Source organism: Gadus chalcogrammus, chromosome 7 (genome assembly GCF_026213295.1).
Source record: "Gadus chalcogrammus isolate NIFS_2021 chromosome 7, NIFS_Gcha_1.0, whole genome shotgun sequence".
NCBI lineage: Eukaryota > Metazoa > Chordata > Actinopteri > Gadiformes > Gadidae > Gadus > Gadus chalcogrammus.
The window spans coordinates 15,085,106-15,109,312 of NC_079418.1; the positions used below are offsets into that span (position 1 = coordinate 15,085,106).

General features: G+C 46.2%; 2 protein-coding genes across 2 annotated transcripts; both read right to left on the minus strand.

Annotated features, from left to right (window-relative positions):
* Positions 1-1,278: 1,278 nt before the first annotated feature.
* kif20a (kinesin family member 20A) lies at positions 1,279-17,290 on the minus strand. The gene is made up of 19 exons (XM_056595039.1): positions 17,101-17,290; positions 16,207-16,375; positions 15,851-15,970; positions 15,278-15,397; positions 14,732-14,870; positions 12,430-12,605; positions 12,019-12,112; positions 11,359-11,571; positions 10,817-10,928; positions 10,629-10,703; positions 10,276-10,419; positions 9,760-9,928; positions 7,529-7,693; positions 7,285-7,424; positions 6,852-6,954; positions 6,208-6,484; positions 3,919-4,010; positions 2,296-2,433; positions 1,279-1,874 (listed from the first exon to the last, which is right to left on the minus strand). The coding sequence occupies exons 2-19, from the start codon at positions 16,372-16,374 to the stop codon at positions 1,527-1,529; spliced, it is 2,793 nt and encodes a 930-aa protein (XP_056451014.1). The 5' UTR covers position 16,375; positions 17,101-17,290; the 3' UTR covers positions 1,279-1,526.
* A 908-nt stretch (positions 17,291-18,198) lies between these two features.
* On the minus strand, positions 18,199-23,562 carry zgc:175280 (cationic amino acid transporter 2 family protein). Its single transcript, XM_056594780.1, has 11 exons — positions 23,193-23,562; positions 22,932-23,087; positions 22,452-22,614; positions 21,974-22,104; positions 21,278-21,500; positions 20,589-20,725; positions 20,124-20,226; positions 19,514-19,647; positions 18,968-19,134; positions 18,391-18,499; positions 18,199-18,308 (listed from the first exon to the last, which is right to left on the minus strand). Exons 1-11 carry the CDS (start codon positions 23,560-23,562, stop codon positions 18,199-18,201), a joined length of 1,803 nt encoding a protein of 600 aa, XP_056450755.1.
* Positions 23,563-24,207: the final 645 nt, after the last annotated feature.

The following is a 24,207-nucleotide window of genomic DNA, read 5'->3' on the forward strand; positions in this document are numbered from 1 at the left end:
ACCAATTACCTTTTTATTAAAGGTGTGATAGCGCGTTTAGTACGGTCCTTCACCGTTGCTTTTTTACCCATAAAAGGCTACAGTCAGTGTTAAATTACCCATCCAACCATCTTGAACGTAGAAACAAAAGACAGTCAAAGAGAGCAACCAGCTAGGATGCAACTCAGACGCATCCATGTCCAGTGCCTTGGTTTCCCTGAACGCTGGTAGCCACACTGGGGCCGGCATAAGAGAGTGCACTCTCAATAGTCCCAGTAAAGGTGAAATTGGACAAGGGAATAAAAACTGTGCAAACATGCCTTTTTGGATGGAGGAACCACTGCAACATATTGCACAGAGTTGATGCAACAGCTAAATGCTAATGGAAGGAAGCAGGACATTTTGCTCAGGACAATGGGTCAAGAGAAGCCAGTGTCTAGTTACAAAATCTCTGGATTGGAAGTTGCTGCTTTGAAGGGAAATGGATACCTTAAACTGCCTGATGTCTACACACATCCATCCGTCACCCAAGAAAATATCCCAAAATGATATTAGAAAATGGCCTTAGCTGGATGAAGTTGACTTGACACCCATTGATGCCAGCATTGGGCTGCTTATAGGTGTCAATGACCCAAAGGCCATGGAGAGCAATTAATAGTGAGGGTATTGGGCCCTACGCTGTGAAGACTCGACTTGGTTGGGTTGTCAATGGCCCACTCAACATGACTGGTGATGGAAGTGCAGGTACCGGTACAGTGCAGGTTAATCGCATATTTGTTGAAGATCTGTTGGTCCAGCAATATAATCAAGACTTTGTTGAGCCGCAATTGAGGGCAAGTAAGTGATGTCTGTGGAAGACCAACAGTTTATTGAAAAAGTGTCGAGCTCAGCTGTGCTGGAAAATGGCCATTACAGCTTAAAACTCCCCTTTCGTAAGGATAATGTGAATCTTCCCAACAACAAAGCTTTAGTCCAGCAAAGAGCACAGCATCTGTTAAAGTGCTGTGCTCTTTATAGGGTCTATATATATTAACAGGTGCTGTGGAGACGGTTCTTCCTGGTCAGGGGTCACTCATGAGACATACAGCATCAGCGCATCACAACCTGTCTGAAGGCGAGAACTCTCGCAAACACACACACAATGGGGAACAATCAAGCTTTATGCAGTTGGGAATCTAACCTGCATCTCTAGAGCTCTGGAGCTCTTCTCAGTGGGACTGTGCTTCCCTCAAAAACAAAAAGCCCATTCATTCTGGTTTAACTGAAAAAAAATGGAGATAAATAAGTAGCACTCAGTTTTAACATTAAAACAAGCAATTTTATTGGATCCCAAGCCATTATAAAACCGCATGGGCGACTTCATACACTCGTGGTACAATGCAAAATATAAAAGGATATTTTTAATGTGCAGAGAAAATTTACTACTGACCAAGACGGCATATGCATGCATGAGGGTACGCATTTATATACTGTGTAGCAAAAACAACAACAAACGTGTATATCAATTGTATAGCCCTGATAACCGCAGGGGGGGTGAAAGTTAAACTTCAGTATTTGCCCCTAAAGGAGCGCGGTGTGGGGGCGGGGCTCGGGGGCGGGGACTGCTGCCGCGACCGCAGGATGCGGGCGGACGGCGTGTTGGGCTGGGCGGCGGCGCCATATTTGGGCGTTCCCATGCGTGCGGGGAACAGTGAGTTGAAGAAGGTGCGCTTCTCCGGCGGATGGTTCTCCATGTTGCCGCAGCCCCTCTTCTTGCAGGAAGTGGGCGTGGTCATGTAGGCGGAGCCTGAGGGAGGGGGTCGGGAGGCCTGGAGCGCAGCCAGGCTCTCGTCCTTTCTCCTCAGGTCGGCCTTGATCAGCCGCAGGCCGTTCTGGAGCTCCGATAGGATCTGGTCCTGGGGACGACGCAGCCAATAGGGTTAGGAGGAGCGCGGGGGGGCGGGGTTTAAGAGTGAGAGCCAGGTGAGAGGTATAGCAGGAGGAAGCAGTGATCGATATGGCAGCCGGTGACGCTCGAGTCTTAAATCGTAACGTTAGTTTAGGTTAAGTTTAGGAAACGGCAGAGGGAGAGAAGGAGTAGGAGTTGGTTACATCGGGAAATATACACAACATATAATAAACGCACTACATTCTTTTTAAGATACTATGCAAGCATAACCTGGGAACCAGACAAATCTGCAAGCCCAGGTTTCATTTTCTCTGGCAGAGCGATTTTCTCAGGCAAACAGCTCTGTAACACACAGAAGCCCTCACGCACCTTTTATGCAAAGAAAAATAAGAGCCCTCTACAAGTGCTGTGATGAGGACTTGATGTACCTGTCTGACCAGCGTCTCGTCGGCGCTGGACAGGGCCTGGCGCAGGCGCTCCCCGTCCGTGTTGCGGCAGCAGGCGCGCTCCCCGGACTGCAGGTTCCCCACCAGCCTCTGGAGACTCAGCCTCAGCTGCCGCAGGTTCTGATGGGACGAGCAGAACCAGGGAGGTCAGGAGGGCCGTATCAGCAGGGCCGGCGGCACGTCGGCACCGCTGACAGCAAGGGACTCGACGGACGGCTTCAGAGGGCCAGCTCCCTCGACCCAGTGAGAGAACGATGGCGTGAACAGACCCCCCCCCCCCCCCCCGTGGCACTGAGCAGCTCATTCAGGGACAGGCTGGGACACCGCCGGTCGACCCTTCCTGCTGCGGTCACGCTTCACCACGACCCCTCTTCCAGTAGACCACGATCACTAACACCGAGTTATTCACTCGTATGCGATTGCTATTTATACCGACCAATATCACTATTCTCTGTATTACATTTTTTTTTATTATTCTATCTATGACTAAGAGTCAGTATTTTATTTATTGTATCTAACTTTATTATTTTAACTGCATTAATATTATATATTGCTTATTGTTTTACTGATGCCTTGTGGCATCATGTGTTTCAGCGAGCTCCTGCTCCATGGTTTTACACATCAGGAAAAAGCTGAGAGAAACGGTTCTCAACACAGGTGTTTATTGCAGTGTGTTATCAGTACAGTAGTACAGTACAGTACAATACTGTTCTCTCCCAGGTCAAACACAATATGATATAAATCAGTACGGTATATATATATAGATAGTAAAACAATAGGTACAAATGCGTTGCGATTGATAAGCATTTGGGGTGGGGGGAAATTATGGGAGTTCAGAAGGCACTTCATGGTGGCTTAAGATTTTATGTTATTCAACTATTTTCTATAATAATTTAGATCAAACAAATAATTTTGCCCACAGAAGCCATTTCTATAAAAATTAACCTCCTTTATAGCACACTTGAGTTACTGATGCGTACAATGCATCAGTATTTCTATTGCGGTTTGCTTCACTACGTTCAATAGCAACGAAATGAAGAAAGCTTTCAACACCAGAAGACCTGGCTGCTGAAGACTTCATACAGGTAGTTGTATAACTTTATAGAGGTAGTCGTTAACGTATCACATGCACGTAGCTAGTAGTGCCTGGCTTTTAATCCTATTAAAGCAATAAAGTGTGTACTTTTGTTAAATAAAAAATATAATAATGAATTGTCAATAAATAGCGATGCAGTCCTTTATGTGTAGCTTTTCCCACTAGGTTATATTTGATTCATTGTAGACCTTACTTTAGGGTTAGGAGTGGCCTGTGAAGCCTGTTGAGTCTTAACGTTATGATCTTGGCTATAATCCATAATCCATGGCCATAAATCCACAGGAATATACCTTGCATATCCCGATACATAAAATCATAAAACTTGATTATACAGCCAACTGTGCAACACAATATAAAATAGCATTTGTTCTCTTGCTTAGGCAGCATAAGCAATGGCCCACTCCCTTTTCCCCCAGTGCAAATCGGAAAAACACATCAATGAGCTGCAGGCAGAGCTCTTAAAAGCAGGCAGTGAACTCTTTAAGCTGTAGGTCAAGATAGCGTCTAACCCTCTGGCCTTCCTCCAGCTTGCGGTCTGCGGACCCCGTCAGCGCCATGGTGGGTCCTGGTACGGCCATCTGCACCTCAGCACGCCTCAGCTCTGGGGGGGGAGACGGGCAAGAGGTCAGTGCTACTGGTGACCACTCACAGGCACTCTGTGTCCTTGGCTTGACGATGGACATGCTTAGTGTCAACTGTAGGCATCCTTTAGCGCAGGGATGCCAGGGTTACGGCCCGCGGGCCGGACACGGCCCGACTGTATGTCACATCCGGCCCGCGGGTGATAAGGGGAGAATATATGTATTTATTTAATTTATTTTTATTTATTTTTTATCCGTCAGTTGGTCTGTTACTGCTGCTGGTCTGTTACGATTCAATAACTGTTCATCCCCCATTCTCCATTCCTTTTCGAAACGTGTTTAGAAAACACGCTTGTTTCATTAAAATTAATTCATTTATTAAGGCCGCCACCAGGGGGCGCCCCCAACACTTTTGCCGCCCTAGGCGATCGCCTAGTTCACCTATGCAAGCCTTCAATAAATAAAATAAAAGTGATTAACAGTTTACACTTGTGTTATTTGTAGGAAATGTGTTCTGTTGGCACCTAGTCTATTTTGTTGCATTTCTCATTCATAAATGTAGGCTACTTGCATGGATAGGAAAATGTTAAGTTTTTAGAGGGGAGCTGTCTCCTGCTTTAGGCTATGTAATTGTAGGCCTCATTGTGAGGCTATTTTGGGGCCAATGCAATTTATTTTTGATCGGTAGGCCTTCAAGCATAATTTAAAATAGCCTACCTATCCATGCGTTGATTCAGTGTTTGGCCTTTTCAGGCCTTTTCAGTCCGATAGTGTAATCCGGCCCCCTGAGGTCTCACTTGAAAAAAATCTGTCCCCCTGACCAATTTCACCCTGGCATCCCTGCTTTAGCGCCTCGTATAGCCTAGTGAAGATGAGTATGTTATGGCCTGTGCCCAAATATATATATTTTTTAAAGGATTCAGATAGTTTCACACTTTGGGAAGTGTAAAATAGTGTAGTTAATGGCAGTTCGAGGATGGCAATTATGATGATTGGTTGTGCAATCTTTAATGCACCCATGTTTTGGGGACGTTAGTTCGGGATGTGGTTTCCCTGTTTAATAGCTTAAAGTAGGCGATCACGCATCTTGGAGAAATTGGTGTCACAATACAACTGCCTGCCGTAATTATCCGAAGCAACACGTAGTCACGTTCCGCAGTGCAACATCGGCTTGTAGCGCTGACTGCTATCGGGATGAATGATCAATACATGGAAGAAAATATCGATAACTATAAGTCTATGAATGTAGTACTAGGACTAGTAGTAATAACCCTATGGATGCAATAAGAGGACTGTGTGGAGAGAAATGCATCCGGCTGTTACCTCCACCATGCCCTACAAACATGTACAGTGTCCATGGCGACTGTGACAAAGATACCCAATTGCGATTTTTGTACTGATTTCCATCACAGGCGTAAGCTGCCAAAAACGTTGCCTTTTGCAAAACGCAAATCGATGCTTCAGTTGGTTGCAGATTGCAACCAACGGATTTGCGTAGAAGCCTCACTGCCAGAGGCTACTACATTCTACACACTTGACCTTTAAGAACTACACATAGTGGATTTTGAAGGTTATGAATCTCACTCTCTAAACAACGAACACTGTCACAGAGTGAAGTTAGGGACCAGTGCCGTGTTCCAATACCCGTACTTCCATGAGTATACTTAAAGGAAGTATACTATCCGTGAGTACGAGTATGTTAATTCTTCAGACTTGAGTGCTGTTCCAAATCGAGTACTCCGTGGTGCACTAACCGGAAATTACGATCACGACTGCCGCTGCGGCTCCTCCCCCGCAATAAACATCCCGCTTTGAACGGTGAACTCTTTACGCCTAGCAGCTATAAAAAGCAAAAAAACTACAAAATGACTATTAATGCAGGCTATGTGGAAAATGCGCCGACTTTGGCTCAGCCTGGCTCCGCCTCTTCCGCTACGTAGCCAAGATGGCTGCCGTTGAGTACGGAAAGTGTCCTTCGATCCACACTTCACGATTAGCCCGTTTTGAGTACGACATCCGGGTCCTTGCAGTATACTTCTTTGCCCCGGATCTGAATTGGAACGTACTACGTACTCAAAATTTGGCTAGTAAGTACGGACAGTACGGGTATTGGAACACGGCACAAGCCTTGGAAGGATGTCCAACGCTCCGGCAGCACGACACCCTACAGAGTGATCGTTCTGCCCCCTTCTGGTCAGCCGGTCTCAGCAGGCCTACCTTGTGTTCTGGAGGCCAGCTCGGTGCGGCATTGGTCCAGCTCGGAGCGGCATTGGTCGAGCTCGGCGCGGCTGTGGTCCAGCTCGGCGCGGCATTGGTCGGCCTGGGCGGTGCCCACGGCGGCCTGGCGTGCCGAGCGGCGCGGGCCGGCCACGGGGGTGCGGGGCAGCGGGGGCTCGGAGGACGAGGGCAGGGGGAGGGTGGAGGGCGCCGGCTGGGCCGCGTCCTCCTTCCGCTCCAGGGCCGCGGTCAGAGCGGCGATCTCCTGGTCGCGCTCCTGGAGACACGCGGGTGACGAGACATTACGGTGTTCATTCGTTTTAGGATTGATTGACACCATTTGATTCAAGGGTCGTACAAAAAAGGTCCAAAGAACAAAAATATCAACATAAGACACTTTTATTTACAGAACGTTCTTCTAAGAACACCACGGTTACCAATAATGTAATAAAGAATGAATAAATAAAATAAATCTCCAGTGGGTCTTTTCAGAAGGCATTGCTGCAGAATCGCCTTTTTAAAATCAGCCGATTTCTCTTTTTTATTATTTCTAAAGCGCTTAAATTCTTTCACTAATGTGGCACGCAATATATACTAGGCTTCGTGCATTCATTAGTCCGATTGGTGAATGTGAGGGGACTTACGTCCAGCTCCTGACTGTAATATCGCTTCAGGTTCTTCTGCAGGTTGGCTATATTGGTTTCATACTTCTCCTCCATCAGATTCCTCTGCGCCTCCATAGAAGCGCTGTGTGGAGAAAGAGAAGGAGTGAATATCTCCTGCGCAGTGGGAACCCACAACTGCCGCGCTACCTACTATGGGTGGCTGGCGGTTACAACTGCATTCCTCTCATTTCAAACGGAATGGATCAATATCATCCTTCGTGTTTTATTTGAATGAAAAAAATGTATTCAAGTATCAAATAGTAAACACAGCAGGGTTAGCGTGGGATAATGAATGAGCTTTCAAACTCCCGTAAGAACACCCAATATATTGTGATGAACAGTGTGGATGTCCGTCATCTCAATGCCACAGACTGGTAGTGCCCTTCCCCTGGCCCACCGACAGCCGCCCCACCTGAAGTCGTTCTGCATGCTGGTGAAGACCTCCATCGTCTCGGACACCACCTGCTCCCGGACCTCCGCCTCCAGCGTCTCCTTCTCCTGGCGCAGGCGGAACACGCCCCGCTTCAGCACCTCGATGGCCCTCAGCAGGGACTAGGGGGGGGGGGGGGGGGGAGGAGACGGTGAGCATCGAGGGACCCCACTGGACGGGCTGGGCCGTGACACACAGCGGGTGGGAGGGAGTCAGGGAGTGGTACCTCGGTGTTCAACATGGTCATGTCTCCCTCCTCCTCGTCGCTCTCCTCTTCGTCCTCGTCCTCCTCCTCGTAGGTGCTGTCGAGGGCGGCAGCGGCGGCGGCGGGCTCGTTCAGCAGGGACAGGATGTACGCCACCCGGGACTTGGTGGACGGCCCGTGGAGCAACTGGGGAAAGAAACACGATCAACTATAGTACTAACACAACATTTGTGCTCATTATAAATTAGCTCCTTAATCATTGGAAATTGTGGGTCTTGAGAACCACTATTTAAATGAATTTATGAGCATTAAGGTGCGAACACACCAAGCGCGTACCTCGCGTACCATGTACGCGCGTAACGCAGCTAAAATGTTGCTTGACCATTTTGTGTCAAAAATGGTCAGATACGCGCGTACGCATACGCGCGTAGATGAGACCGCCCAAAACTCCCCCCCCCCCCCCCCCCAGCCTGTGGCTGCGCTGGATTTAGGAGTCCGAGGAAGGAAACCCAAACGCCGCCGTGTTTGGGTGGATGATAGAGCTTGGATCGGGTTAGATTAAATAATCTCGGATATAAATAACAATAATCGGGTTAAATAACTTCACATGGTGTGTCTGGTGTGTTTCCAGCATTCGTAGTGTTGATCAGCAGAGAAATAGTCCGCCAAGACGTTGAGGTTGCTTAGCAATCAGAGACTCTGTCCATGCAAGTGAACGGAGCGTTCACTCTTCGTCATAACTATCAAACCAAACATCCTTCACATTCACCGAGCGAACATTATGAAAGTAAAATGCACATTTCTCGCTAGAAATGTTTCCATAAACGCATTTAATGGCGTAACTATGTTACTATTTCCACCCAGAATAAAGAAAGTTGCCGGCCGTGGCTGCCATGGACATGGCTGCGCTGGAGTCCAAGGTAGGAAACCCAAACGCCGCCGTGTTTGGGTGATAGAGTTTAGATCGGGTTAGATTAAATAATCTCGGATATAAATAACAATAATCGGGTTAAATAACTTCACATGGTGTGTCTGGTGTGTTTCCAGCATTCGTAGTGTTGATCAGCAGATATATAGTCCGCCAAGACGTTGAGGTTGCTTAGTAACCAGAGACTCTGTCCATGCAAGTGAACGGAGCGTTCCCTCTTCGTCATAACTATCAAACCAAACATCCTTCATATTCACCGAGCGAACATTATGAAAGTAAAATGCACATTTCTCGCTAGAAATGTTTCCATAAACGCATTTAATGGCGTAACTATGTTACTATTTCCACCCAGAATAAAGAAAGTTGCCGGCCGTGGCTGCCATGGACATGGCTGCGCTGGAGTCCGAGGTAGGAAACCCAAACGCCGCCGTGTTTGGGTGATAGAGTTTAGATCGGGTTAGATTAAATAATCTCGGATATAAATAACAATAATCGGGTTAAATAACTTCACATGGTGTGTCTGGTGTGTTTCCAGCATTCGTAGTGTTGATCAGCAGATATATAGTCCGCCAAGACGTTGAGGTTGCTTAGTAACCAGAGACTCTGTCCATGCAAGTGAACGGAGCGTTCCCTCTTCGTCATAACTATCAAACCAAACATCCTTCATATTCACCGAGCGAACATTATGAAAGTAAAATGCACATTTCTCGCTAAAAATGTTTCCATAAAAGCATTTAATGGCGTCACTATGTTACTATTTCCACACAGAATAAAGAAAGATGTCGGCCGTATGCTTCTGTCCAAGCTCACTACTCTCTGCCAGTGACGTTGGGTCAAGCTCAACGCTGATTGGCTATTGCGGCGCGTATGAGCGTAAAAAGTTCAATTTTTTGAACTCCTCGCGTACGCGCGTATATGTACGCGCGTATATGTACGCGCCTCATACGCCCCTAACGCGAGTAAAATGTTGCTTATACGCATGTAACGCGTGTACGCGTCTCATACGCGCGTAAACCAATGGTTCCCTATGGAAAAAATGGCGATTTTATACGCGAGGTACGCGACTGGTGTGGCCGCACCTTTAGTGTGTGTCCGGCTATGAACCCTTATTCCGACCGCTGGCTGAGCAACTGTCGTGAGCGTCGGGTTAGCGCACGCGACACCGGAGGTCGGAGTGGCTGCTACAAGACCACGAAGCGACTGTTCTAGAGAGAACAGTCGCCTCTCTTCCATCTCCCATCTCTCGACACAATGTACAGTGCGTGTCAAGACCTTGTGTTGATACACACAACACACGGGATGGGGGGGGGGGCGTGTCTCTCACCTGGGTGGCGATGGCTGAGAACTTGAGGGCCTGCAGGGTCTCGTCGTAGACGCCGGCGCAGGGGTTGATGTTGACCACCATGCTGGAGCTGCCGCGGCCGCTGAAGTAGCCCTGCAGCACGCGGGTCAGCTTGCTCTCCCTGAAGGGCACCACCTGGGGGGGCCGCGACCTGGGGGAGGGGAGGGGGGGGAGGCCGTTAGCCACGCTAGCAACTTAGGCGAGACCTGACCTGCCAAAAGGTAAACTGAAACTTTGTTTGGGTTCAGCCACAGGGTGTGAGAGTGGATGAATCCAAACCTATGGAAGAACTACTGAGGGAACCAGTATCTAGTAGTACATGACCAGTATGAGCAAACCACTGGTTCTGGGGGTCCCAGTGGACCAGTACCACTTGTTCTGGGGGTCCCAGTGGACCAGTACCTGTTGTTCTGGTGGTCCCAGTGGACCAGTACCTCTGGTTCTGGTGGTCCCAGTGGACCAGTACCTGTTGTTCTGGGGGTCCCAGTGGACCAGTACCTGTTGTTCTGGTTGTGTCTCAGAGCAGCGATGCAGCGTCCCAGCGTGTGAAGGGAGGTGTTGATGTTGTTGGCCTCCTTCATCCGCTCCCCGTTCCTCTGGTCCTTGCAACGCTCCGAGCCGGCCAGGTCACACACCGTCAGCCTGCAAGGACACACACATCATTAGCACACATGTATAATGGTACACACACACACACACACACACACACACACACACACACACACACACACACACACACACACACACACACACACACACACACACACACACACACACACACACACACACACACACACACACACACACACACACACACACACACACACGCATCTCCAAGCCGTGGTACGTACTCGCTGATGTGCGCTGCCTTGCCGGCCTCAGCCCCCTGGTGGATGTGCAGCAGGCGCATGGAGAAGATGCTGTGGCTGGAGCACAGATTTACAGATCAGACACAAACAGACCCATGGCTGACAAGCAGAGCAGATTAAACCAAAGAGAGGAAGACACAAAGGGAGACCGGGTGGGGGGGGGGGGTCACCTGCGGCTGGAGTTCTCGTTGAGGTGGGTGCTGGCGAAGCTCTGGTTGCGATGGCCGGCCCGCAGCACGCGCCACGCCTCCTCCGCACTGCGCACCTGGATCCAGGTGAGGTCTGCGGGTAAACAGAGCCCAGAGTCAGGTGACTGTAGGGAGATGGTGGACCAGGAGGCAGGAAGTCCAGTACAGATGAGCGTGTTTATACGGGGGTATCTGTCCTGGCGTTTAAACAAGACTGGACTCCTTTACTCCACATTAAACCCCGCTACACTTTACCGTTTTATTATTACCATTTGATAGTATTCATTAATTGCATTATCTTGGCATCATTAAATGGTATTGCACTGTGCAGCACTTTGACCTGCCAATTCTGTATGAAGTTAGGTTACCATCATTAACGAAATACATCATCCACACGTCATGTGATGAAACTTAACATTACAGACTTGTGTATGTAACACAAAGCTGTTAAGCGTGCGTTAGCGAGAGAGGCAGAGAGCTGAATGACACAAGGACTATCCTTTGCATGCGTCAGCCGCCCTTACCTTTGACGTAGGGGTTGCCCTGCCTGTCGTCGCTGAGCTTCAGGTTGGACCTCTTCTTGAGCATGCTGGTGGGCGCGGCCTCCAGCAGATCGTACAGGAACTCATTATAGATCTCGTAGTAGGACACCCACACAGAGTACTGCACGCCCTCCCCCAGACACTCCCCCCCGCTTTGGGACAGGCTGTCTGGATCCAGGCACATGTTGTCCGAGTCTGGGTGGGGAGAAGGGAGGCGCCCGACCGGAGTTAATTGGCAGTACGACCTGGTTTGAAACTGCATCAGGATATTGTAGTGGATAGGGTGCTGGATCTTAATGGAGGAGAATGGTGCTTGAATAGGTTATATGATATTCATTTGTTATGTATAGGGTTTCATTATCAAGGTCCACTTTGGAAACAAGCACTTAACCCTTTCAAGTGCCAACTCAGACAAAGTTTTATGTACCGTAACCCCAAAAAAGCTTCCTCCGCCAAAGGTTACTGGGTTCGATCCCCATATTGACAGTCTCCCCATAACTGAATCATTCCTATCTGGCCCTAAATGAAAATTCCAATTGTAATTTATTCCAATTGACTCTATGCATAGCTTTGGCTAATGACATGCTGCTGAATGACGGTGTATTGGAGCAATAGGCCGGTGGCGGGGCAGAGGACTGGTACCTTCCAGCTGGGTGTTGATGCTGGTGGAGAGCCCTGCGATGCCGCTGTCCCACGTCGTGCTAGTCCCGCCTCTACGGGAACTCATGCTCTGGTCCTATTGGAAGACATGGATGTTAGCGTTGAGAAGCATCACCACTCAATGTGGTGAAATGAGTCTGTGTCTGATACAGTAGAGACCAATGCCAGGGGGCAACAAAGGCACGCTTTGAAAGTATAACCATAGATCAAACATAGGGGTGATGGTGAAACAAACTTTCAATAACAAGCTAACAATTGTCCCATCCCGTCTCTTCCTCACATCCCCCCCCCCCCCCCCCTCCCTGGAATGAATACATCCATATGAATCTTCTTTGACTTCTTCACTTTGCAGTAATTTTAGCACCAACTAGCGGCATGGCGTCGCGGTCTCACCTCCTGCAGCAGGGAGTCTCTGAGCTGCTCCTCGGCCCGCACCTCCCTGGGGTCCAGCCGCCGGACGTCCTGGTACAAGGCCGGCTTCAGGTCCATGCCCGCGTACAGACGCCCCTGCAGCTTCCTGAAGGTGGAGGCCAAGGCCCTGGGCAGCAGGCCCGGCTCCCGTCCCACCCCTGGGGCAACAACACATGATGAGGGTTTTATATGTGAGGGAAAGAGGATACATATACATTAGGTTTATACCCTGTTACGCGCCTCCCCTTTTTCTTCTTGTTCCACCCGCTCTATTCTCTTCTGTCCTCGCAGGTGTTCCCGATTCCTGGGGGTGGAGCTACGGCTACTTAAGGCGTGGCCTGCGCTCCCGACAGGGGTCTCATTCTGGCGTCTTCACGTTGACCCGAGCTGCCTTTGAATCCTGCTTGGAGGACTGCTATCGTTTTCGCATTTGTTTTATATAGCGGAGGCTGGGAACTGTAGGGAGGAAGTGCTGGCTTCGACGGCCCATTGCGTGGCTGGCCCAGGCTTCGTCCAACCTTTTGTTTCTTTAATGAGTGTCCTTTTGTTGGAAGTTCTGTGAAATAAACGTCACCATCATTGTGAACGGGAACTTTGGTCTATGTATTCTTAATACGTTGCGGGTCGCCGGATCGCGAGCCGTGTTGTAAGGGTGGCCGTAACATACCCTAAAAATAGGAATTGGTCAAATGAGTCAAATCTTCGTTCAGAGAGCACCCAATCGACCCGATAGTGGGTAACCAGTAGTACGTCCGTGGTGGTTCTAGTGGCGCTAGATTGAAACTGAATAACCAAGTCTATTTTGTTAACAAAGGGGGAAGAAGGGGTGAAGTCCTGTCAGCCTCCAACAGTTAAAACCACGAGACCCTCAGTGAATGGTCCAAGTCACTGAGGGCCGAATGGTCCAAGTCACTGGATTTGAAGGTGTTGAGGTGGACTTTTTTAAATTTCTATTTATGCATTTGAAACTACGAATAGTAAAATAATCGATTAACCGAATTACCCATTTCCCCTGGCACACTAGCCGTGTGCCAGTGCCAGTCAGAGTCCTGTACAGGTCTGATTTTGCAAGACCCGCACCCGCAATACTTAAAACCGCGTTGCGACAGTAGCGCGAATTACATTCCGCACCCGACCAGACCCGCTATAAATTGGTATTAACGCCCGACCCACACCCGATGGAAAATTAGACATATTGGAAAGCCGGAGAATGACACTATCTGGTGTTTGGCATGGTTGTTTCGATTGATGTGCAAAAGAAACACATCATCCACTGTTGACAGTTGCAGGACTCTGCTTCAGGTGCCATTAAGGGCTTTTCACACGGGAGGCGTTTGGCGTGCCTGCTTATGCATTCTCAATGGAGAGGCGAGTGGGCAGAGAGGAGGCGTTTCCCCATAATGTCTTTCAAATGACTTATAACAGAGGTGAGCTCGCAAAGAGGATAGGCAGCAAGCCAGTCGGATACCCAGTTTGTTTCAGCGCACGGGCGAGGTTCTTTCAAACAAACACCCCGTGACATCATTGATATCACTCAGGTCCTACTCACAACATAAAAATAAATCCAGTAATTTTAGGAGATAGGCCTGCACGCAAGTTACACAAAAGTTACACAAATTGAAAAACACATAGGCCTAGTTGGATGGGGGTTCGAAAATGTAATACCTCGTCAGATGACGTTTAATACTTTTTAATGGCCTTAATTTGGGCTAATTTCATTTACTACCTTTAACAACCAGTGTTTCCCACACATTGACGAGACTATGGCGGCCCGCCATAGTCTAATTTCGGCCGCCATAGTCTCTGCGTGCACATGAATTATTATTATTATTAAAAAAAAAAAAAAAAAAATTTTTTTTTTTTTGCTCAGGGCGAAGTTTGAAGACATACACCCCCCCCCCCCGTCAACAATCGCTCCATACCTCCCCCCCCCCCCCCCCCCCCCCCCCGTCAACAATCGCTCCATACCCCCCCCCCCCCCCCGGTCAACAATCGCTCCATACCCCCCGTACCCCGTCAACAATCAACAATCGCCCCATACCAGCCCCCTTCCCCCCCCCCCCCCCATAGTCTCCAAAATTTCTGTGGGAAACACTGACAACCCCGCGGAAACCCTCGACAGTGTGAAAGCTTCTGTGTTGCGGGCGTATGAATTAATTCCAGAGGCTTATCGTCAACACTTTAGGACTATGCGGAAAAAGGTAACTGATTCCAACCCTACATCTCCAAGCTCAGATACAGGCCCCGTTAGTAAGCTCTTCGACCAAGCTGGCCAGATCCTTACCCTGAATGGTGTAGGTCTTCCCAGAGTTGGTCACTCCATATGTGTAGAGGAGTCGGTTCTCTCCGAGGAGAACGTCCTTCACCATGTGCTTCATGGTGTCCTCAAAGAACTCCTGCTGTTTAGTCTCTGGCCCAAAGATCTAGAAAGACCCAGGGCAATATATAAATCATGAAACGTCTTGGGAGGGAGGAAATATGTAATATAATACTGATCACAGATATTTTTTACATTAATATTGAGGTATGGGAATGAACAGTCAGTTAATGCTTTAACAAAAGCATCCCATACAAATGGAGTTTATATTTTGTCTTTCATATTTTAGGCTACGATCTGACTTGGATCCACTTATTCACAGTGTAATATACAAGTTACACCTGTCCAACTCTTCTTAAAACTCTGCTAGACATTCTCAATACATTGATGTGGTATGATGTTCTTTAAAGGATCTGGTTTGTCTGTGACCCAATTCTTTGTCATGGTCAAGTTGATCCAACACTCATCTGTGAACTATGTAAAAAAAGCCAAACTCCAGGGCAACCGGCTGACCTTTGAAAAGGAGAACTTGTGAATGCTCTGTGTTATGCCTCTCTCTGCACTCTTCATGGCCTGAGAATCCTTCGGTGCTTTGAGCAGGAGGGTGTCTTCATTCTGGATGGTCACACAACCCTTTGGAGAGCAGAGGGAGAAAACACCTTAAGAAATACAGTGCTGATTAGAGCACGACCGCTGATGTTATCCGCTAATTACAGATATATCAGTATATCGTTTCTCTTTACATATATGTACACTTTCATTTATAATTCTTTATAAATCCTCTCCAGTGGTGGTTGAACCTCTAAATGCTTTAAGTGGGCACATCCATACGAACACTCAGTTGTACATCATGTTCTTGAAGGTGACGGTTCGTAGCTCCTTCCCATACAGATAATTGGTTCCTTTATCTCATGAATGCTAAAATGCCAAGGTGCTATCCCTAAAATCCAGTATCTGTCAGGCTCAAGTGCTCATCTCTTTTGTGCTGTTCAGACAAGTAGAGACTCCACAGGACACATTAAAGCAATTACTCCCAGAGACTGCTTAGCTGTAGGGAGTTAAGTGGCGACTGGTGAACGGTCTTACCTGTTCCTCTGCCCGCTCTTTTTCTTCCTTGCTGAGTGGCCGAACGCGAACATAAACCTTGACTTTCTCTGGTATAGCATCATCCCTGCTGCCTTGTCTTTCAACTGCTGGTGCGGTTTTCTATTTGAATTAAAAAAGGTTAACACATTTCTATAGTTGCATGTTGAGCATTGAAACCACTGAACATAAAAACAACAACATGGGGTTTTAGTCTTCAGAAATCAGTTGATTCTGCTTGAAACAACCATCAGTCAACATTGGCATCATGTTGTCAACATCCCTTGACACCTTTATTAAAGGCTGGATTGTACAATGATCTAACATTATAAGGAATCAAAAGCGGGAATTGTAGTTACCGGTGCTGATATGGATGCTTTGGTCTCCAGCCCAGGGGAGATGATTGAGAGCTCTGGCAAACGAGGTCTGGTCACATTTCCCAGCTCGGCTGCTGTGGACTCAAACACGGGGGTTTCGCCCTCCTCATCTGAGACCAGTCCACAAGGTGAGGCCAAATACAACGCCATTCTAGTTATGAGAAATGGGAAGTTGCAATTCAAAAAGTTTAGTTTGGAAAGTGGGAACGCCTTTTCCTTGGAGCTTTTGGCATGTATCCAATACCTGTAACGGCAGCCAGTCTCCTACGTTATGTAACTTACAAAGGTGCATGCTCCATTCAACCACTGACAATTAAAAACAACATTACCCTCTCGACTGGTAACGTTACAAAATATCGAGGGTTCAACTGCCCCAAGGAATAATACATGCTAAAACACTGACATTGTTATAACATTGTTATAACACGTCTTAACTCGATTTCCTATACATTCCAGGATTTTTTTTAGGAGGCATTTACTTGTCATTTGTCAGTAAACAGGAGTTTATCCACGACAAAGTGAAACACTACACTCAACTAATTAATAAGACCTGGGTTGTACATAACCATGGACCCTATGTTAACGTGTTGGAGGCCGTAGTGCATATGTAGTCCCAACACTTATACTGATTCAAACTGTAGCTACCCTCACGTCCTCCAGAGGAACACACACGAGAGCTGATCTGCTTGCAACGAAACACAACACATGTAGGTTGTAACAGTGTTGTACGCAAATAGTATTACCACGACTTGTTAATTAAATACACGTTGAATAACCACAACCTGTGAACACATGACTATATATCAGGTACATGATAGCCAGTGCCACGCTATCGACCTCAAAGGGTAAACGGATCCCCAGCATTTCATGACCTACCTGAAATATGAACCGCTGTTAGCTCTCCCAAAAACGAAACTAGCTACCTAAACTATTAATGCAACTAATCTAGTTTTAGCTCATTTGACGACTCGTCGTCTAACAACAGCCAGGGTTAATCCAACACTGATCGACTTCACAATTTACTGCCTGCACCGATTTTTGAACCTCGCGCTTCTCGTACCTGGCCAATCACAGAAAACGTCGGTTAGCCATGCTGTTTTCTCATTGGTCGAATCGTAATGTTTACACGGTAGTGTGTTCTGCGTTAACAGATGAAAACAAAAGCTGCTTTATAAGTTCCTACCTCACATACTATGTAGTCTGGGGCTGCGCGACATAGATTTTTTATATTTGTATATTAAATTACTGTGTTGAAGTATCCAATTGGTTTATTACAAAATCAAACCTCTGTAATTTGTCATGTAAAACCTAAAAATATCACTACACTGGTTATGCATCATAAAAACATACAAGTATTTAGCATTTTATAAAACAGCTGTTTCAAAACACTGATCATTCAAATGAACAACCCAACTGAAATCCAACATATGTCAAGCTCATTCCATCCACTATGTCGTAGATAAAATATATATTCATTTGTGGATTCATATAATACAAAATGTTAATAGTTGTTACTCAATACATTTTAAATAGTAAATTAAAAGGAATCTATTTAACTTGATAAATATTGACTTCCAATTGATTTTAAAATCTAAACATATATCTTAATCAAACACATCTTTATCATAAACTCATAACTCAGAATTCTAAATGAAATGTTTTCCCTTTCTTTTGTATATTATCCCAAAACATTTTAATGCATTTAATACACTTCAAAAAACATGCAATTAGTTAAATGAATACAATTCCCAAACAATTCAATATTATTTTCTCTGAGCAATACTATTGTTAGCTAAAAAAAATATTATATAAAAAATGTAGGCTACTTAAAAAATATAAAAAGTTTGGGCCATGATAGTTAAAAATGGAGGAAGAATTCAACGATGTTGGTCCTGAAAAACATGCTGCCTCCACTTGCAAGTCAGTTGATACAACAAATAAAAAGCACACATGACGTCTCACATCTGTAAACCATTACTCAAAGTTTCTAGGGAGGTTCTGAATATTGACATCATTTTGTGTGCTTTCAAGCCTTCTTTTCTGCACACTGTGCTGCACACCGTAGCAGAAGTAGATCAGTAGACCTGTGGAAAAATAAACAACTCCCATCATTTTTCACACTAACACAGCCACTGTTGTGAGTTGTTGACGGTTCACTACCCATACCGACTGCCATCCACACGGCGTAGCGGGCCCACGTGTCGGATCCCAACTGGATCATGAGGTAGACGTTGACGAAAATGCTGAGGACGGGAAGCACGGGCAGGAAGGGAACCTGGAGGGGTCGCAGAGGAGGTCACATGGAGCGTTATTCATTTATCACGAGCAGCAGAACAGCTAGAGGCCTGGTTTGATTTAAGAGCTATCCGAACATGCAGCAGTCCTCAACGAATAAAGAGAGTGTTCTAACAAAAGCCCTCTTAACACAGGTTATTAGACTCGAATAGAATACAGCAATGTAATGATGAATAGAGTTGAGTAATTAAGAGTAGCCTATTAAAGAAGTCAATTAGAGTAGAACTGTTGAGTAGATTATCCAATAGATTATACTAGAGTAGACTCAATTAGTTTATATCATAGTAAAACAGAGTAGATTCGGGTCAATTAGAGCAGAGTTAAACAGAGTATAATCAAACAAAACAGAACCCAATAGATTATAGGAGAGCAGAGATGAACAGAAGAGAGTATAATATAAAAGAGTAGAACAACGTGCAGTACGGTGCAGTACAGGTTTGCCTCGCACCATGAAGGTAGCAGTGGTGGAGTTCTGCGGCTGTCTCCAGATGGCAGCGACCAGCAGCACCACGAGCACCAGGATCCCGGTCAGGGCCAGGAGGCTCCACCACTCCTGGCCCCGTAGGGAGTCCCCTCCCTTACTAACCAGCAGGCTCATACCGATGGCTATGAAGACTGGAGGAACAGAGATTCATGGATTTTGTGGATCCACAACGAAATGCAGCGGTTCCAGTACACACCACTTGATTCACATTATAAAAGAGAACCAATGATGCAACATAGTGTGAAATATATAAGAAACAGGGTAAAAGGCATGTAGAGATTAGAGGTAAAATTAGAGGTAGGGTAAGGGGAGATATTATACATTTTAAATGCTAAACAATATCTTTACACTTTTGTAAGGTTAGTCTTCGGGAGTTTAACAACATCAATATTCCAATACGCATAATACCACCACGACTTATAAAAATAATTAAAGTGATATAACAGAATAGAATTTGATCTGAATAACAGATCAAAAATCCCAATACAAGGTGATGAGGCGGCAGATTACTGATGGAGACGGTGAACATGGACACAGTGCTGGAGGTGCGAGGGGTGGCATGTGAAGGCGGAGACAGCGTGCTCATCAGAGAGAAGGATTCTGGATTGATGGAACCCGAGCCCTCAGTGAGATCCGCCTGGTACCTGGGTGGATATCACACGCTTTATTCCGTCTGTAACGTCCAAATGCACCATGCTACCAAACTAGAACTTCTAACATAACTTCATGCTTCAGGCTGTCTCACTTCTCATATAGATCAGACTTGAATAATGAATTACTTTTCATGGGGACAATGTACCGTACATATGTTTCACCCTGATCCAAATCTGGAAGGATTTTATGATTTCTATTTTAGGTAATAATAATAATAAATGACATTTATGTAGCGCTTAATATGATACTCTAAGACGCTAATAGGTATTGCATGTATCTTCCAAATGTCATACATACCACATTCCATGTCCAAAAGCATTCATCTAACAAATGATCTACTTCATGATAGGTTATAATGAAGCAAATAGTAGGTTATCATTGCTAATATACCATTGACACAATTAAATTCACATTCTTTCGAAGTGTTGATATTTCAGCTAATGGAAGAGGTTTGGTTTGACAGTACCTTAGTATGAGGATACACACGGCTACAAGAGTGTAGGCAAAGAGAGTTCCAATGGACATCAAGTCCACCAAGGCCTTCAGGTCGAACACCAGGGCCATGAACGCTGCACAGACACACACACACATGCTTGTAAGCACACACACGTATACACACACACACACACACACACACACACACACACACACACACACACACACACACACACACACACACACACACACACACACACACACACACACACACACACACACACACACACACACACACACACACACATCAGCGCACAAGCACACAGATACACACGTGTGCATAAGCACAAACAAACACACAATTCATGTTGCGGCGTTTCAATGTTATACCCAATGTTACAACAGACTTAACCACATCAAATACATGCACAGATTCTTACACACACACATGCACACACATGGACACACACACACACACACACACTATAAAGTGTACCTGCAACAGCACCGGATACCAGCGTAGCAATGACTGGGCTCTGCCTGTCACTCAACTTGCTGAGCACCTTGAAGAGCAGGCCGTCCCGGGACATGGCGTACAGAACCCGGGGCATGGGGAACATGGACCCCAGGAGGCTGGGTACAACACACAACAACAACACATTAAAACCTCTTCCACAAAACATGCTCATGAATACATTGCAGTATTATGAATGTGATGAACTGGCTGTTGATGGCGACACTGGTGGTAGCCCTGGGGAAAATGGCCGCTTATGGCCAAAGGTGTGGTCAAACCTAAAGAAAATAGAAGGCTTCGAGATCGCCCTTCTACTGTAAGCTTTGGATAAAATGGTTAATGATCATAAAATGTAATAAAAATGATTGAATCAAATTAATATTGTTTAATAATAATGTCATACAATTAAATAAATAATGTAATGTATTTATAAATGCAATTATATATTGAATAAAATAAATAAATAAATAGGAAACATATCCATTTATAATGTATTTTATCGACATAAACAACCCAAGGCTTATGTGTGTGTGTGTGTGTGTGTGTGTGTGTGTGTGTGTGTGTGTGTGTGTGTGTGTGTGTGTGTGTGTGTGTGTGTGTGTGTGTGTGTGTGTGTGTGTGTGTGTGTGTGTGTGTGTGTGTGTGTGTGTTCATCTCCCATCAGCCAGCACCTTGTGGACAGGGCGCACAGCGAGCCCACGGCCACGGCGTACTTGGCCGGCGCCCAGCCGATGTAGTCGAAGGCCACAGGGAGCGGGCTCTGGACGCTGATCAGGTAGTAGGGCATCAGCAGGGTCAGCGCCGCCGACACGCCGAAGTACGCCAGGAAGCAGATGAGGAGCGACGCCACGATGCCCAGCGGGATGGACCTCTGGGGGTTCTGGACCTCCTCTCCTGGGGGGGGTCAAGGGATTGGTTTGACCGTTGTTATGTTTGTGTTGTGGCTCATTAATATTATACCGCCTATCTCGTTTTATTCATGCACTATTTGGACTCCTGGTCAAATGCCGCACTGCACTTTGATGACTAGTACCTCCTTGTGTAATGACAATGAAGTTGAATCTAATCTTATTTACTCTTTGGTTATTTAGCAAACTCTTTTAACCAAGGAGCCTCACAGTGAAGGAAAGATAGGATTTGATTTGAAATTAGGGTACACATAAATCATTTTAAATATTAGATTCAGATGGAGTATGAAGGGGTTAGGGCAAATGGCTCAAGGATGTGTACAGAGTAACTGCACCATTGGGGTTAATCCAAGAACCTCTGGGATTCTAACACATTAACCACTAGACTATCCGGCCCATCCTTTTTGCATTACCTATCCTGTTATTTTATTGTAGTACTTGACTTCTTAATGAACCGACCAGTTGTGGCAATGCAGTCGAATCCCACGAAGGCATAGAAGCAGGTCGCTGCCCCTGATATGGTTCCATTCAGGCCGAAGGGGAAGAACCCTCCTTTACCATAGCTACTGGTTTCATTCAACGCCAGGGTACTAAGGGAACACAGAGGGAGGGTGGTCATTATTGGTTCATTGATGGATAGATTCCTAGATGCTTTCATTCAATCATCCATTGGGTTCTGCTTTCCTAACCAATAAATTAATTACCTTAACGACAACGTAAATCATTAATTGATTTATTATTTAGGTTCCAATAGTATTACAGAAATACTTGTATACTATTTTATACTATTGTACAATGTTAGACAAAATACAGTGTATATTTGAATATATTATATTATAATGTGACCGTAATTGCCTGCAATTGTAATTATATCATTGTTTATATATTGATATATATTTCCATGTGTTTCATTCAGTAAAAAGGTTAAGTTCCAAACCCATGTAGTGTTTCGTTGAGAATGGACTCCTCACTGGTGTACCAGTTATCAATGTCCCCCTTTATGAAGCCGCTGATGATCACAAATAGCAACACCAGGATGTTCAGCGCTGTGAAGATCTTATTGACAATAGCAGACTCTTTGGCTCCAAACGCAAGAATCCCTGAGAAGAAAGTTTGCAGAAAATGACCTTTGAATTGAATTATGGGAAAACAATTCCTAGATACACAGCACGTTGATTTTAACAAAAAAACATGTTTATGTATGCAGCATTTGATTTATTGAAAACATGTTCATAATTCCAAAAAATATATATAAAATCTGTTGAAAAGCCTGATTAGGATATACAGTATATTAGGTTATATATTCATTCATTCTCTCACCTTGATTACAAAAATGCATTTCTAAAGATTGTAGTTCAACCTTAAATATATATGTTGTGATACATATGTTTACAGCAGACTATGTATATACAAATACCTGCTAGTAACATTATGAGGCCGGCCGCAAAGAAGTCTGGGTAAGGCGCCAGACCGGGAAGATCGATGGCGGCCATGTTTCTTAGCGATCCGGCGATAGCGTTCCCGATGAGGTCATCGAAGGTTCCACTCCAGGCCCGGGCCACGCTGGACGTTCCTGAGCAGCAGGTGAGCGCAGAGACACGGTGCTCAAATTGCTTACGGGAATTCAGATATTAAAAGTAGGATTCAGATTCATAATCGACGTTCGATAGGTCTATACCGATGACGTAGGACAGCAGCAGGTTCCAGCCCGTCACGAAGGCCCATATCTCCCCGACCGTCACGTAGCTGTACAGGTAGGCCGAGCCCGTCTTGGGGACCCGCGCCCCGAACTCAGCGTAACACAGCCCGGCAAAGACGGACGCGACGGCGGCCACCAGGAAGGAGACGATGATGCTGGGCCCGGACACGGTCCTCGCCACCTCCCCCGACAGCACGTACACACCGGCCCCCAGGGTGCTGCCCACGCCCAGAGCCACCAGGTCCAGCGTGGTCAGGTTACGCCGGAAGTTGGACTCCTCACCCTCAGGCTCCAGGGGTTTGGTCCTGGACAGGCTCTTCAGGAACCGCAGTACCTGGGCCCCAGACATGCTGGCAGAAAACCGTCGGTATTTAGCGTTCACGTTCATCTAAAGCAGCTCAAGGGGAATTCAGGTAGTTGTCGTTGAGATGCAGATAGGGCGTTAGGGCGTCTTGGTTGAGGGGGTATGCAGGTAGACTGCCGTTTAGACCGGGAGCCGAAAGGGGAAATAGCAAAATATATTTAAAAAATATCATTAAAATAAATTAAACAACAAGAGAACCTAGCTTTTTGCCGTTCACATTGCCAGGGTATCCATTCTAATCAACAGTGAAGACACAGCTAACCCCCTGCAGAGTAGGACGTGGAACTCATGGCTCTGAACATAAGCCACGGTTCAGTCTGCTGCCTGGCCCCAAACATCCATCCAGTTGACACGTACTCGCAAGCAATGTAGAGATTGATCTCCAGAACACCCCAGTTATCATCCCAGTAGAACAGCCGACCACCAGACAGTCTGATCAACTCATATAAAGTCAGGTCAGCTGTCTCTTAATCAGCCTCCCGGATGCACAGTGTAAAACACGATCAATATCTTCCTAGGAGTGGTACCATACACCCTGAAAGGAGGGATCCATAGTATTTCTCCCTAAGGTTTCTTCCTTGCTGGTATTTGAGTGGTACCTCTAAGGGTTAAGGCGCCAGTAAAGCCCTT